Source organism: Lipotes vexillifer, unplaced genomic scaffold (genome assembly GCF_000442215.2).
Source record: "Lipotes vexillifer unplaced genomic scaffold, Lipotes_vexillifer_v1.1 scaffold670, whole genome shotgun sequence".
Lineage (NCBI taxonomy): Eukaryota > Metazoa > Chordata > Mammalia > Artiodactyla > Lipotidae > Lipotes > Lipotes vexillifer.
Genome location: NW_006778108.1, coordinates 1,256,206 through 1,271,135, shown reverse-complemented (window position 1 = coordinate 1,271,135; position 14,930 = coordinate 1,256,206). Strand labels below are relative to the sequence as shown.

General features: G+C 57.4%; 2 protein-coding genes across 2 annotated transcripts in view; one reads left to right on the top strand and one right to left on the bottom strand.

The window, feature by feature from the left end:
• PYGB (glycogen phosphorylase B) overlaps window positions 1-2,623 on the top strand; it is a 54,716-nt gene extending 52,093 nt beyond the window's left edge. Inside the window, 3 exon segments of the mRNA XM_007472187.1 lie at window positions 1-16; window positions 1,311-1,397; window positions 2,471-2,623. The exon segment at window positions 1-16 is cut by the window's left edge and continues 111 nt beyond it. Coding sequence (XP_007472249.1) covers window positions 1-16; window positions 1,311-1,397; window positions 2,471-2,623 — 256 coding nt within the window.
• A 3,324-nt stretch (window positions 2,624-5,947) lies between these two features.
• ABHD12 (abhydrolase domain containing 12, lysophospholipase) overlaps window positions 5,948-14,930 on the bottom strand; it is a 71,071-nt gene continuing 62,088 nt past the window's right edge. The window contains exons 7-13 of the mRNA XM_007451442.1: window positions 13,015-13,144; window positions 11,841-11,878; window positions 11,428-11,507; window positions 10,404-10,486; window positions 8,702-8,780; window positions 7,576-7,703; window positions 5,948-6,608 (exon numbers count right to left, since the gene is read on the bottom strand). Coding sequence (XP_007451504.1) covers window positions 6,569-6,608; window positions 7,576-7,703; window positions 8,702-8,780; window positions 10,404-10,486; window positions 11,428-11,507; window positions 11,841-11,878; window positions 13,015-13,144 — 578 coding nt within the window. The 3' untranslated portion in view covers window positions 5,948-6,568. The remainder of the gene's footprint in view (window positions 6,609-7,575; window positions 7,704-8,701; window positions 8,781-10,403; window positions 10,487-11,427; window positions 11,508-11,840; window positions 11,879-13,014; window positions 13,145-14,930) is intronic.

Here is a 14,930-nt window from a genome sequence, read left to right as displayed (position 1 = left end):
TGCTGAACCATGACAGGTGGGACAGGCCCCTCGTCCCTCACCGATTGGTCAAAGGGTCCCCCTGGCAGGCTGAAAACTGCACGTTGTTTGGGGCCAAGCCTGGGCCTCGGTGAGGCTCACCCTCACCTCAGCCCACGGCCAGAGGCTCGGCTGCACCCAGGGGCCAGGGTTTGTGGGGCTTCTGATGGTGCTCAGCGAGCCTGGGGGCCTGGTGGCGGGATTGCCAGCTGCCAGGTCCAGCCCCAGGCCCCCGGCACCAGCTGACCTCTTGGGCGGGAGTGACAAGCGTCGCCTGGGCAGGTTGGAGGTGACTTCCTCGGGCCAGAGGGAGCCTGGGTTTAATGGGGAGCCCAGGAGTGGTTCAGGTGGAATGAGCTTGTGAGGCCATGAGTTACCACGTGGTTGGTGTTTTACGACGAGGCCGTTGACACGGGGTTCTGCTCCCCGGGGCACAGCCTTGCACAGCACTCGTTATAGGTCGGCAGTGCTTCCTCCTCTGACGACAGGCCTCTTCTCCACCCAGGTGGTAAAAGCTGAGTCTGTCAAAGGCTGAGAATCGACCTCTGTTCCACTTTCAGTTCCTTTGGTTTAGTCTGTCCCTTTTTTTTTTTTCTTTTTAATTTTTTTGCGCTACGCGGGCCTCTCACTGTTGTGGCCTCTCCCGTGGCGGAGCACAGGCTCCGGACGCGCAGGCTCAGCGGCCATGGCTCACGGGCCCAGCCGCTCCGCGGCACGTGGGATCTTCCCGGACCGGGGCACGAACCCGCGTCCCCTGCATCGGCAGGCAGACTCTCAACCACTGCGCCACCAGGGAAGCCCTAGTCTGTCACTTTTTGATGAATGCTGTCAGCTGGCTTCTGTTAGACCCGATCGATCGTAACTCCACACACGCCCGGGGCTGGGAGCTTGGCCCTGCTGAGGTCTGTGATCAAGGAGGGACTTTACAGAGTTTTATGAATTGTGTTTCTGACTCAATCGTAAACAAAACGTGTTTCTGCGTCCATAAATCCTGCACCACATTTCTCAGCCTGTGAGATCTGAGAACAGATGGTGATGGAGCCTGTGGTCACCCTGTGCCCTTCCCCTGGAGGTGAAACTGGCGGGAGGCCTCAGCCTGTGCAGCTCTAACCCATGTGCACGGGTTCTTTAAAGAACACTGGGTTAAAGTAAGGTTTTTCTAGAATAGCGTCCCCAGGACTGAAGTGTTGCTCACAGAGTAGTCCCCGTGGCCACCCCTGTCCTGCAGAGCATGAGGACGCAGCCAGCCAGGCCCGTTTCCTGACCTCCCACTCGTCACCCACCCAGCCCAGCTTCCTGTCTCCCATTTCAGGTTCAAGGTGTTTGCGGATTATGAGGCATACATGGAGTGCCAGGCCCGGGTGGACCAGCTGTACCGGGTAAGGTCCTTGGGCCCTGGCAGGGAAGCAGCAGGGTGTGGCTGTGTCTTGCTGTCTCGGGCCACTCCCAGGAGGTCACAGTTCATCTAGTGGCCCAGAGCAGGTTGGGCTTCCTCATTTCCTGCTCAGGGACTGACTCAGCTGGCCCTCTGCCCAGGCTGCTGTCCACACCAGCGCACCTTCCCCTGCAGCCTCTGGGCAGCTGCCACAGAGCACAGGTGAGCAGGGCAGGAGTTTCCTTCTGGAGGCTCTGCACACCCTAGCCTGTGATCTGTCCCCCCACGTGGGTGTGATCAGGGGAGCCTGAGGTGAGGGATGGGCCTTGTGAGCAGTGAAGACTTCTCTGTGCCTAAAATGAGAAGATGAACGATTCCTGGTAAAAGTGACAGATCTGACAGCAAGTAGAACGAGGACTTGTAGCTCTAAGGAGCGGAGTTTCTAAGGTGGGGCTGCGGGAGCCAGCTCCCCAGTCTGCGGCCCTGTGCCCCTGCCTTGGTGTGGCCCACAGAGAGTGTGCATGTCCAGTGGGGTCTCCTGGGAAGACTCAGCTCCTGAACCTGGGGAGGGAAAGGAGGGTGTTCCACCCTGTGCACCCAGCCAAGGATGGCAGCAGGACGATGGGGGCGTGACTGTGCAGTTGTTGGGGCAGATGGTTCATTGCCCAGGTCGTTCAAGCAGATTCTTGGACACGGCCTGAGGGGTTTGTGTGTCTGAGTTGTTGCCCACGTCTCACCCCTCCCACCCCACCCCTCGAGGAAACAGCCCCTGATATTCTCTCCTGTGACAGAACAGGAGGGGGCCTAGAAACCGAGTGATCTTCAAGGCTCCGGGAGGAACTTTGCTTTCTTTTCGGGGAGGCCCCTCCTGGTGCTGGCTGCAGTCTGGGGGCGCATACTCCTCTGGTGGGGTGTCTGTGCATTGTGTGCGCTGCACCCCAGCAGGACCTCTGTCTAGTCATCTGGAAACTTTCCTGGTGGGTGGGCCCCCTTCCCAGTGAACTCTTGGTTGGCTGCCCAGGGCCTAAGTGCATCTGGGAACAGCCCGAGGTCACCGAGCACCGCTTACCTCTGCAGAACCCCAAGGAGTGGACCAAAAAGGTCATCAGGAACATCGCTTGCTCGGGCAAGTTCTCCAGTGACCGGACCATCACGGAGTACGCCCGGGACATCTGGGGCGTGGAGCCCTCTGCCCTGCAGACCCCGCCCCCCAGCCTCCCCAGGGATTAGGCCTCCGCCCTCCCCCTTGGGACCAGAGGCGTATGTTTTCTTGCTGACTGCCCGTTTCCAAGCACTTTGCCAGCACCCTGCTTTTTTCAGTGCTGTTTCTGGGACGGCCATGGGGATCTGGGTGGTGGCTTTCAGGGGTTGGGTTGGGGGAAGATGCTGAGGTGAGATGCTCCCCCGTTTCCTGCAGGAAAGCAGAGCCCACAGCACTGAGCAGGGCAGCTGGCCTGCTGCTTTGCCCACCTGCTCCTTGGAGGTGGGGGAAGGTGGACTTGTGTGCTGGGCTCCCCGTAGCCTTGCACACACCTTGTGTGAGCTCGTTTTTAGTTTTGAGCCTCTGGATTCTGGGGTCTGGCCAGGTTGCCATGGTAAAGCCTGGGGTGGTGTATGTTTCTGCATCACCTCGTCCAGTGTGGCCCCAGTCCTCCCTGGCCCAGCTCTGCCTCCTGGCCATGCAGGGAGGGTCCAGTGTGCTAGGCCATGTCCTCATAGCTGCTGTGTGGGCACCCAGCCCGAGGTTTCCAGACTGATCAGATAAAGAGGCCCCAGGACAACTGAGAGTGACACTGGGGACGACACCTGTGTCCAGCATCTAGGGAGCTTTGGCTGGGACAAGGCTGGCTGATGCAGAATTAGTTTGGTTTTGCTTTTTCATAAGATTTTTCACAAGGAAATGAAACTAGCTGAAGCCTTTCCTTGTTTTAGCAACTAAAAATAGCACTTTTGAAGTTTAGTGCCTGGGGAGGCAATGCTGGGATGTTCTCACCTGGCCCTGGGGACCCTGGGGTCCCCACCAATGCTGGAATGTTCTCACCTGGCCCTGGGGACCCAGGTGGGGTCCCCACCTCTGCTGGGTGAAGCTGAACACCCAGCCCCGCTGCAGATCTGTGCCCGTCAAGTCCAGGAGGGTGCATTTCCGGTCTCACAGGAGGCTGGCCTCCCTCCTCCCAGCAGCATGACAACCTGGTCTGGAAAAGGGCTGAGTGGGCCCAGAGAGGAGGCTGGTGCTGGGGAGGGTGGGTGAGCAGGTGGGAAGGACAGGGCCAGGGAGCAGGCAGGAGCTGCGGGCGGAAGCTTCCGGAGGCTGTCTCCTCAAATGCTGGACCTGGGTGGCACAGGGTCCTGCCCTCATCCCCATCCTGACTGCTCACCTCACCAGAGGCGTGAGGGTCTGTGGTTGCATCCCCAGCACCCTCTGCTGCCCATCCCTTAGGCCGAGTGTAACCATCACTGTGCCCCTCACTGTCACTGCCTCGTGTGAGAAACGGATTAAACCTTCCTGCTTGTGCTCAGTTGATCTGGCCTCTGTGTGTCACTCTTGTGCCCAGGGCAGTCCATGTCCTAGCTGGGCTAAATTATGGTCCATCATTCCGGGACTGAGAACAGAAAGTTCTCTCACCCCAGCTGCATGTGGGGCTTAGAGCCATGAGTGCCTGAACCGTCAAACCCAGCCACTTGGAAAACTGTCTCCTGGGTGTTGGCATTTTTGGTGTGAATTTGTACTGTTTTTTGCACTCATCTTTTGCCACCCACTCCTGGTCCTGGGAAGTGGAACGCTCTGGGGACCAAAACTCCTCCCCCCCCCACCCCAAATTGTATGGCTGCAGGTTAAATCAAAAACCCAGAGGGATGTGACTCGGGGCTCATTGTTACCCAAAGTACCCAAGAACGCTGTGGACCCCTGCTGGTGGTGGGATGTGCGAGCCGCCCCTTGGTTGGGGGCACCTGAGATGCACATTCCTGGTCTCAGGTCTGGGGCAGCTCCTGGGACACATGCATCTGATGACCACAGTTCACAGCTGTGTACATCTCTTGCTGTTCCTGACCACTGACTGACTTGTGACCCATTAAAGGGTCAGTCCTAACCCACAGTGTAAGCTTAGTCACTCAGACCGAGGTAATAAGCTGAGATGCCACCAGGCAGAGATGTGTAGCCCTGATTACTAATTAGCTGACAGCTGACAAGGGCAGCAGCTACCAGCCCCACGATCCCTTTCTATGCTTCCTTATCTTCAGACTGTCAGACACCTGTAAAAACACTAACAGCTTGTATTTTTACTTTATAGCCTACCTTATCCCCCCCCCCCAAAAAAAAATCTGAGGCAACTTAACATAGACAAAATTTTAAGAAAAACAAGATGCAGACTTGAGCCCAGGCAGAGCAGGCCAGGTCTAGATGGCCTCATTGGTCAAGACGAGCTGGGGATGTGGCTCTGAGCTGCAGGGCCTCCAGGAGCCTCAGTGACTGAGAAAAGCACGAAGGGGCTGCCCTGGCCAGGTGGGCACTTCTTGCTTTAGTTACATGAAGATGGTGTCAGGTGGGGATGGGTGTCCCAGCTCTGACAGAAATCCAAGGAGACATGAAGCTGGGGGACAGGGTGGGGCCCTGCAGGCCGTGCTCACACCTGAATTAGATACCAGGGGCGCAGAGCAAACCCGTCCAGTAGAAGATAACTGACAAACTGACCTCAGGAGGGTCTGTTCCATTTCAAACCCGGTTTAAGAAAGACGTGGGTTTTCCAAGCATAAGAATCCCCGTGGGCAGCTCTAAGGTGCTTCAGAAAGAGGGTGTAACCTGCTTCTGGGCTTCCAGCCAGGGCATAGCTGCTAACAGGCCACAAGGGGGGCAGGTAAACAAGCCCCTTCCCACCCTGGGGAATTTCTGCACTGCCGAGAGTGGAAAGTGCCAGAGCCTGACGATCTAGGGGAGGAAGGCCTGCCATCAGGAGAGACTTAGGTGGACTGAAGTCCTCCGACCTGGGACAAACCCTGTACTGCACAGCTCGAAGCCCCCTTATTAAGCCACACACCCTCTCCTGGGAGAAAGGTCACTTAGCGGGGAGGTGAGAAGTGGGACAGCTGGCAGGCACTGGCTGGAAGCGGCACACGTGCAGGGGAGGCTGGTTTCGCAAAAAGCTGAACAACGGAAGCGCCACCACCAATGAGTGAACAGGGCGATGCTTGTGGGCCAGAAGAGTCCCTGGACTCCAGCAGCCTAAAGCCCACCACCTGTCCATCGACATGGCAACATTCAACAAGCTTGTTAACTGTAAGTTTGGAAAGGTCCCCTGTGTAGGCCTGGTTTTTAGAAAAATGCCATCTGCTTCACCTGGAGAAGCCATCTCCACCTCCCCACCGTGAACATGCCTTTCCCCAGAGATGATGCCCCTCCATGCTGGGCCTCAGTGTCTGGAAGGAAGCGGGAAAGAAGGGGCCATGATCCTTGGCCTTACAGAGCCAACACCACCTCCCATATGGTCGGGTCCTGAGAGTGGCCTGGGACTGTGGGTAGGGCCTGGGCTGGAGGTGTCACTGAGAAAACAGACAGACCACCACCACGATTTTATTCTTAAATAAATGCTCAGTCTTAAGGCCAGGTTAGGTAGACAGGTGGGTGGAAATCGGAGGAAGGCAGACCACGGGCACCTCCCCCGCTGGGAGCAGTGGGGCCGCCCAGGGAGGCAGGGACACCAAGGAAGGCAAGCGGGGTGCACAGGGCAGGAGGGGCTGATGGAACCACTAGAGTCCGTTCTGGGAAGGGACAGAAAGAACCCAAGTTTCCCCACATTCTTGAGGGTGGTGCCAGAAAGCTCAACGTGGTCCCAAGACCCCACGCCTTCTGCCCCAGGCTCCCGGTGCCCAGCTCAGGAAGTGTGGGATCAACTAGCCGATGGCCAGAAAGCTCTGTCACTGTCTTCCCAACAAGACCTCAGGTTGAGTGGCAGCAAGAGGGAGAGAGGGCCACATGCCCGCCACCCACGCTGTCCACAGAAACCTGTGCTCCCAGCCACCCGGGGCGGGTGCCTCAGGTCTGCCAGGGCCTCCTCTGCCTGGCCCGCTGGCATCCGAGTTCTCTCTCCAGGCGCATCTCCAGGGTGCCGGGCTGGCCGGAGGAAGGGGGGGGACAAGGGCAGACATCTTCATGCTCCTTCAGGTGGCAAGTAACACTCAGTGCTGGCGCCCTGGTTCCGACTTCCCCAGGAACTCCCTGGACCAGAGGAGGACACCTGTCGGCCAAACCTCTTGAGACCAAACCTGAGACCCCAGCTCCTGTGGTCCTCCTACAGCCCACCTGGGGAGGCCGCAAAGGAGCCTGGAGGACCACACTTCCGCTCAGAAAACCCCGTGAGTTAAACAAGCAGGGCGCCAATGGCAGTGCCCAAGTCAAGTCCCGACACACAGGAGCAAGGATGGGGTCACTAACTGCACCCCAATGTTGGAGCCATTCTCTGGTCTACATTTTATGTAACGTATTCCTTTTATGGGGAAAAACGACAGTCCCAGAGCAAACGCATACTCATCACTGTCCCCTCGCAGCAACCCACATCCGTGAGGCAAGAAACTGCAAAGGAACGCCCCTGGAACCTCAAGGGCGAAGTGTAACCACCCGGCACACACCTCACCGAGGGCCGATTCCAGCACCCCGGGCTCAGCAGAGGCCCCCCAGCCGGGACGTGCGGGCTGCCTGCACCCTCCAGCGGGAGGCAGGGAGTGCCTGGTCCATCCAAACCCTTTGCTTTGCCACCAGCGCACCCCTCATCCTCAGGCTCTGTGCCCAAGCTCGAGATGCGTGCCTGGGGCGGCAGCCTACGTCCTGGCCCAGGATTTCGGCCAGCGCAGTGCAGCCAGGGGCACAGCCTCCCTTCCAGAAGCAGCTGGGGACAAACAGGCTTTTGAGGAGCTGGCCCAGACCTGCACCCCACTGTGCCCCACGCATAGGAGCGGCAACCTGACTGGCCTGTGGGAAGGGATGGAGGCCTGACCCAAAGCAGCTGTGGTGTCTGCACTGCACGACCTGCACCACAGGGAGATCACAGCCCTACTGACGGTGGGGACAGCCCAGGAGGGAGGGGTGACACTCGGCCCCGAAATGGCTTTTGTAGCTGTTGGCCGCACATGCCTGCCTGAGCCATCGCCACGCAGACGGCGTCGCAGGTGAGAGGAGAGTGCCTCACCTCAGGATCCGTGGAAGCTCAGGGCTCTTGTAGATGTACTTGTGCCTGTAGCCAAGGTCCGAGTGGAAGGGGATGAATTGAACCTTGAAGTCTCGGAAGCTGCGTGACGGTGCAGCAATGTTGTAGAGCTGGGGGAGGGAGAGGCGGGTCAGCGCCTGGGGCCTGGGGGTGACCTGCCTACTGGCCTCCCCCTGCAACAGAGAGCAGCCCATGGACACTGTCTCCAAAGAGCAGCCCAAGCCCCCCCATGCACAGCGCCCTGCAGCCTGCCTCGGCCACAGCAGGGACCCTCGGGGCCACCACTCAAGACCCTCTCCATCCTCACGCCCGTCTTGCAGACCGCCCTTCCTCAGGGGTCTGCAGCACCACAGAGAGCCACCTGCTACGGGATGCGGTGGTGGCCTGAGTGCCAGGAGCAGCCCCGATGGCTCAGTCCCTGGGGCTGGGTGGGCTGTGTGCCTCAAACTTTGCCATGTGCCTGGGTCAAGGCCCGCCAACAAGGTGGCTCAGGACCTATGCCACCTCAGCCCCCTCCTCCCAGCCCGGGATGGCCAGGTCATGTGCCCGAACCAGCTGGAGGGAAGGACCTGGCCCTCGCACACCTGCCTCAGGCCTGGTCTGATGTGGCCTGGGCGTCACGCCCTCTAGCAGGCCCGCGCCATGGCCAGACAGTGCTCTCTCCCACCCTACCCCCACCTACAAATTTAATCAGGCTTCCTGGCAGCAACGGCAAAGCAAATACAGCAAAAGCAGACACAGAGGCAACATGGCAACAGAACCCTCTGTCATCAGTCCCATCCCAAAGGCAAGAGAACAGGTGAGAGTTCTGTACCAATTCCAGCCACTGGGGGAGCCTCGCCATCAAGGGTTCTTTCCCTCCAGCCAGTAACTGGCAAGCCTTCCTGGCTGAGTCCCCTGTACGGGGGACCCAGGAGATATTCATTTGCTTATTTTCATGTTTCCTTCTGGGGCGGCATCCCCTGTCCAGCCCCGCCCCGACCCTGCTGCCAACCTCCTTTGCCCTCTCCCTCACAAGGGGCCCTGCCAGCAGCAGGACCCTCCTCCACACCTGCCTGGCCTAGCCTGGACCGAACATGAGTTTGCCCGACGCCCGCCGGACACCCACCTTTCTGCCAAGCTGGAAGGGCACGACAGGGTCGTCCTCGGCGTGCAGGATGAGCAGGGAGCAGGAGATATGCTTCACGCTGCAGGGAGGGAGAAAGGCGCTGGACCGGCCCCCAGGAGGAGCTGGGGTCTCCTGGGCTCCCAGTCCTGCCCACAGCAGGGACCTGGCTTAGGGAGCGCTTCACCGTGGTATGGGACGCCTCAAACTGTGGGCATTTTAATAGAGAACTAGCAGTTGATTTCTTAGATGTTTCCATCAATATCTATTCTAGGTGACAGGTGTCAGTCAAACCTAGAGATCAATTCATTCACCAAATCGGGTCCCTGAATATTTCCTGGAAATTAAAAATTATTTTTTTTTGCTAGTAGACTATTCTTAAAAAGTTACAAAACAATATTTACAAACTAAGTAATTTAGGTGGGCCAGGAAACTCACTCAAATGAACTTTACTGGACATCTGTTGGCAAAAGAGCCACCCTCTAATTTATCTTTCGTGTAAATGACGTTTAAGGTCACTCCTGAGAGTTTCGAGTAAATTAACATTCTCAACAGGTTCACAGGATCCTGTCCTTCAGCAAACCACCTAACAGAAGGACTGGATGGGCCCGGGGTCTCCTAGGCACCCCTCACTGAGGTCTCACGGGGAGCTGCTGGATGCAGCAGATACCTGTTGTTGGCGATCCCATGCTGATCTGGGGGCTTCACGAGGGCAGCCCCGGGGCAAGGCTGGCACCTGGCAGGACCAGGCCTGGGGGCACGCCGCCCCTCAGAGGCCCAACTCTGGCACTCTGCAACTGCTGCTAGCGGCTCGCAAGTTCACCTGCCCACCACGTTCCACTCCCAGGGTGGAGGGCTGCTGGTGTGCGAGTCACGCTTTGACGGGCAACATCTTTTCTGGACTTCCACCCACGAAGCTGCTCCATAGCTTCTCTGACTCTGGAGGCCCCCACCACATGCTGTCACCTTACCAAATATTTGGGAACAGACCTGCCCACCAAGCTGGGGCTCCTGACTTCCAGTGGGTGAGGGCCGGCCGGCCCACCAGCACTCACACAGGCTCAGCTGTGGGGGCAGCCAAAGGTGGCTTTCTCATCGTTGTCATTTTTAGAGGGAACCCAGTCTATTCAGATAACTCTTCTTTAAAAAATGTAGCTTTTTAAATGTTAACTGCATATTCAGATAAGGATTTTTCCTTTTTCTTTTTTTTGAAGAAATTAAACCCCATGAAATTAAGATATCACAAAGATAATGTCAGCAGAATCTGAACGTTGTTCAAAGAAACAGTCCTTAAATAGAACATGTAACTGCTGGTTTACCTCAGAGAAATACTTTTAATATTAAACTTCATAACATCTTTCCATAACCAAACACAAAATCAATGGCTGAGGCAAAGTCAGTTTTTGAATACAGTTACTATTACTGTTTTAATACCTGTTTAGGAGTTCTGGTTTTGACAGATAATTTTCAAATAAAACAGCTTTATGGACCAAAAATATGTTGTCATCCCATTTCTTTAATCTAATCCTACAGTCTTTCCACATCCCTGGTTCTCCTTCTCTAACTGACATTCCCCTTACAGAGATGTGTTGCTTAGAAAAGATCCCTATGTATTCAGAATCCTATCCTACTTGGTTAACATGACTCAAGACACTCATTCTGGGGGTTCTTGGGGTTCTTCTAAATTCCCTTCCATGGTACTCACTTTTCATCATTTGCAAACTGAATTCCACTGCTTGTGATGGGATCAAGGAAGAACCAGTCAAACCCAGGGAAGTATCGATAGATCTGCAGGCAGCGTGTAGACAACAAGCAGAGGATCAATTAAAACACCCCCGGCAGGGCTGAGGGTCCAGACACAGGTGCCGTGTGCCCGGGGGTCACTCCTGCTTCTGAGCAGGCTGACCTGTGGGCCCCCTGGAGCTGGGGGGGCGGGGCCCTGCCCTTCCTGACCCCCGCCCTGACTCCCTGCTCAAGAGGCCCCCAGACCGGCTGCATGGGGGCTGCCCGCAAACAGGGCTCCCACACCTCAGACTAGGAGACCAGGCTTCCCACACACAACAGGCTGCCACCCCCAAGGAACGGGGTCCGTGTGACTCGGGAGAAGAGCAACAACAAAGGAGACCCAACAAAGGACTCTGTCTGTCTGCCCCGGAGCAGCACGAGGTCGGGTGGGGCCGACACGGCTCCCCTGGACACACGGAAGCAGTGGGAGGAGGAGGAGGAAGCAACAGGGTCCAGAGGACCCTCCTCTGGGCCTGGCCTGTAAATGGAGGGTCCAAGGCCTCGAATCCGGCCAGTGACGGCCCAACAGCATGTAATCCCCACCAGGGCTTCCCTGGGGTGCCCACCAGCCCCACTCCTGGGGAGGCAGCCGGGACAGCACCCTCAACCTTCACTGAGCCCCATGGGCAAGCAATGCCAGGGGGGCAAACCGTGCCAGGGGGCAAGGCCTCCTGTGGATACAGCCACCCTCAGGCAACCTGGCTGTGACCCCATCCTTCTACCTGGCACGAAGTTATAAACATCCTGAGTGGCTCTGTAGTCAGGCCAGTGCCCAGAACTAAATGAGAATTAACTTTTAATAAGGTTTGTACTCATTAGACTATTTAAATAGTAATTTTATGGTATTTAAATTTATTTATTACACATATTTACTTAGTCATTTTTATACTTTATAGCAATTATTTTCATTATAAAAGTCCGTTTCTAGTCAGATCTGTACTTGCCACTGAGAATGGATGGCTCCTAGCTTCTTCGCGGATGTTAGTAAACGGAGATTCCAATACGAGGGCATCTGGCGGTGTCTCTAGATAACAAACGGGGAACTGGGAGGTGAGCAAGAAGCCCCAGTGAGACACTCCTCCGCTCCCCATCCACACACCCTCCACAGGACAGCGGGGCCCAGCCCCTGGTGAGGCCCCGCCAGCCGCTGGCGGATCGGGGGAATGGGGGTGGGCCCTCAAGGGTCTGCTCAGGCCCCCACCTCAGTGCCTGGCTCTCGTCTCACCGCACGGAACGTCCACCACCACCCACTTCATGAGAAGCCCCAGGGCCTGGGGCACAGCCGGCTCCCCAACGCTCCACCCGCCCACGGGAGCCGGGCCATCCCCACGACGTGTGACCCCACAGGAGCCACTACCTCGCTCACAGAGGCGCCGCACCAGGTTTGTGGCCACTCTGGAAAGAAAAAAAAAGTTCAGCTGAATTATGACAAAAATTGCTTCAGATGAGATCCACCTAATACTCAAAGGTGACCGAGGAAGCTGGGATCTGCGAAGTGACCAGTGGGGTTTTGGGCGGCGGGAGCACAGATGCCCCAGCCGTCAGCCAGCCCCTCTGACAAGGCACCTCCATGTCCCCGAGGCATGCACCTCACCTGGAGCAGCCCCTTCAGGCCACACAGCGGTGCCCCAGTTCACACCCGGTCTGTATGGGTGCCGCCGGGACACGGAGGAGGACAGCAGGGGCCAGGGCCGCCCCGTCAGCAGGGAGGAGGCTGCAGTCTGCCTGCAGAGCTCCTGGGGGCGGCAGCACTTGCAGTCTGCCAGCCCTGGGGGCCTCCTGCCTTCCCGGGACCAACTTGGGCGGGTCCCATGCAGACACCCAGGGCAGGATGGCCTGCTCTCCCGTCCAGGGTTCAGTCCCCCCGCGAGGGCGGGCCAGGAGGCTCTGTCCCAGGCACTGCCCAGCCTGTGGCCCCAACCCGCCTGCAGCCACCGCGTCCAAAGGAAAGGCAGCAGAAAAACAGCAGGTGCTGGTATTGGGCTCCTTTAGAAACACTGGCCCCTACGCCCGTGGAAGCAACGCAGGCGGCTCACGTGGAACATCGAAGTGCTTCCTGTCTTGGCAGATGGAGGAAGGGAACCACCACTGCTGCCTCCCCAAGTTCTCCGGTGACGACGCCAAGCGTGGGCTAAGGGGCCCACTGTTCGCAAACAGAATCAAGGCCCCGGCTCCTGGGCTTGCTGGGCAGCACATACGCCCTCAGCCAGGCCAAGGGAAGCCCGAGTGCCCTGTCCCGTTCTGCTCAGACCCACCTCCTCAGGGCACAGTCCTGCTGAGGCGCGTCTGCATCCCCCCTGCGGAGGAGACAGCACCTCCATGACTGCCGTTGTGCCTGCCGTCACTTCCTGGGTTGAGGAGCTGAAGCATCTCCAGCCCCTCGTGGTCTCTGTGGTGCTTCATCCTCTGCCCCCATCACAGCACTAATGGTGCTACAGGGTCCAGAGGACACTGGGGCCCCTAGGAGAGCCTGGGCTGGACAGTCGCCCGTGAAGATCTGCTCCTGCAAAGGCCATGCAGGGAATTCTTACCCGGTGCCGAGGGAATGGCCCCAAATATACACAGGGTTGTCTCCACTTCGCGCTTTGATCCAGTCAAAAACATGGAGTGCGTCGTACGTCATGCCCCGCTCCGACGGCGTTCCTACTGAGTCACCCCAACCTGGGAGAGCAGCAGCAAGAGGAGGACGTCACGTGCAGCCCAGGGGACCTCGAGGGGCAAGCCCACCTCCTCCCCTTCTCAGCAGGAGGCCCAGAACATCTGGGGCCTCAAGGTCTCGGCCAAGCCAGCTCGTCTTCTCCCACCTCCTCAGCTGTCACAACCTCTGAACCCAAAGGCCATCCACCCACCCTCATCTGAGTCTCGATGAGCAGCTGAGCAGACGGGGTGGTCAGACACGCAGACCCCTGCCGGCCCCAACACTGGGGGCTTGGCACCAGGATGAGGCACTGACAGGCTCAGCCAGTGAGAGTCCAGTCCGCCCTGGGGCCCCTGAGCCCAGCCCTGACTCCATGGCCCAGCTGTGGCCCAGCTGTGGACAGGCGTGGAGAGGCCCCCAGACAGGCAGATTCCAGGCTCAGGGCAACTCTGACCCAGAAAGGAAGGGGCTTTTAGCATCCTGTTTGCTTAACAGAGGAAAGCCAACTGTCTCGGCCCCTAAACCTCGACCTCCCAAGGGACCTTCCCTCCAGATTCTCAGAAAAGTCAAGTGTGACTGTCATTTCCAGCAGCTCAGCAGTGAGTCATCATCAAATGATCTGAAAGCACCACAAAGCTCAGAAAGAGCAAGTCCTGCTACACAAGCAAAACCCAGAGGCAGGGGCACCACAGGCCACCTCCCCGGGGCATCCGAGACCCAGATTAGGGAAGGAGCCAATTGTCAGGGACAAGGCCAGTGTGAGGGCTCGGGGCGCTGGTGGGGGCAGGGACAAAGAGATAGGGAGAGACACAGAGAGACAGAGACAGGGACAAACTCTTGTACGGCTCAGAAAGGCAGAGACTCAGTGGGAAATGAAAAGAGGAAGTGATAGATGGGATCTTATTTCTGTTGCAAGCACCAGGAGGGGAACAAGGAAGAGGCCACCCCTCTCACTACCCTGAAGCTCCAGCAGCAGGAACAGGAGGAAAGGATGGGCCTCATTTCAGAGTTTCTCCAACCCAGCACCCTCCTCCTGATGGAACACTCTTCCACAAAAGAACCATTCCCTCACCCTATGGTCGGCAGAATAATGGCCCCCAAAGATGTCCATGTCCAACCCCAAAACCTGTGCCTCTGGTAGCTTACACGGCAAGGGGAATGAACGGTGCAGAAGGAAAGAGGCTGCGAATCAGGAGACCCTGGGATGGGAGATTATCCTGATCAGCGTGAGCCCCAAGTAATCACAGGGTCTTTATGATCAGAAGGGAGACAGAAGTCAGAGCCAGAGTGATGCAGACTCAGGCCACAGGCAAGGAGTGAGGGTGGCCTGGAGAAGCTGGAAGAGGCCAGGAACCTGACTCTCCCCTGGAGCTTCCAGCCGTGCCCACACCTTGACTTATCCCAATGGCTAAAGATTTTGAACTCCTGACCTCCAGAACTTCAGGATAATAAGTCTGTGCTGTTTCGAGACATTTACGTTTGTGGTAACTTGTTGCAGCAGCAAGAGGAAACTCTTCCAAAGTTCACATCCAGGTGATGTCAACCAGCTCCTGGGTCTGTGGATGTGGACCGCCCCCCCTTACCCCCAGTCTGGGTGAGCTGGACAAGAGGCCTTTAGCTCTTTGACCTCTCCCGCCAAGGACTGTCCAAGGCACACACTTGCCACACAGCTGCTCCCTGACAACACAAAGCATTTTCCTCAAAGTGTGGGAGGCTAGAAAGAAGAAATACTGAGGGGTGAGGAGATGAGTCTCTCTCTTCCCTGTCTCCATAACATCAACAAAACCAGCTGTGCTGAGCATGAAACGT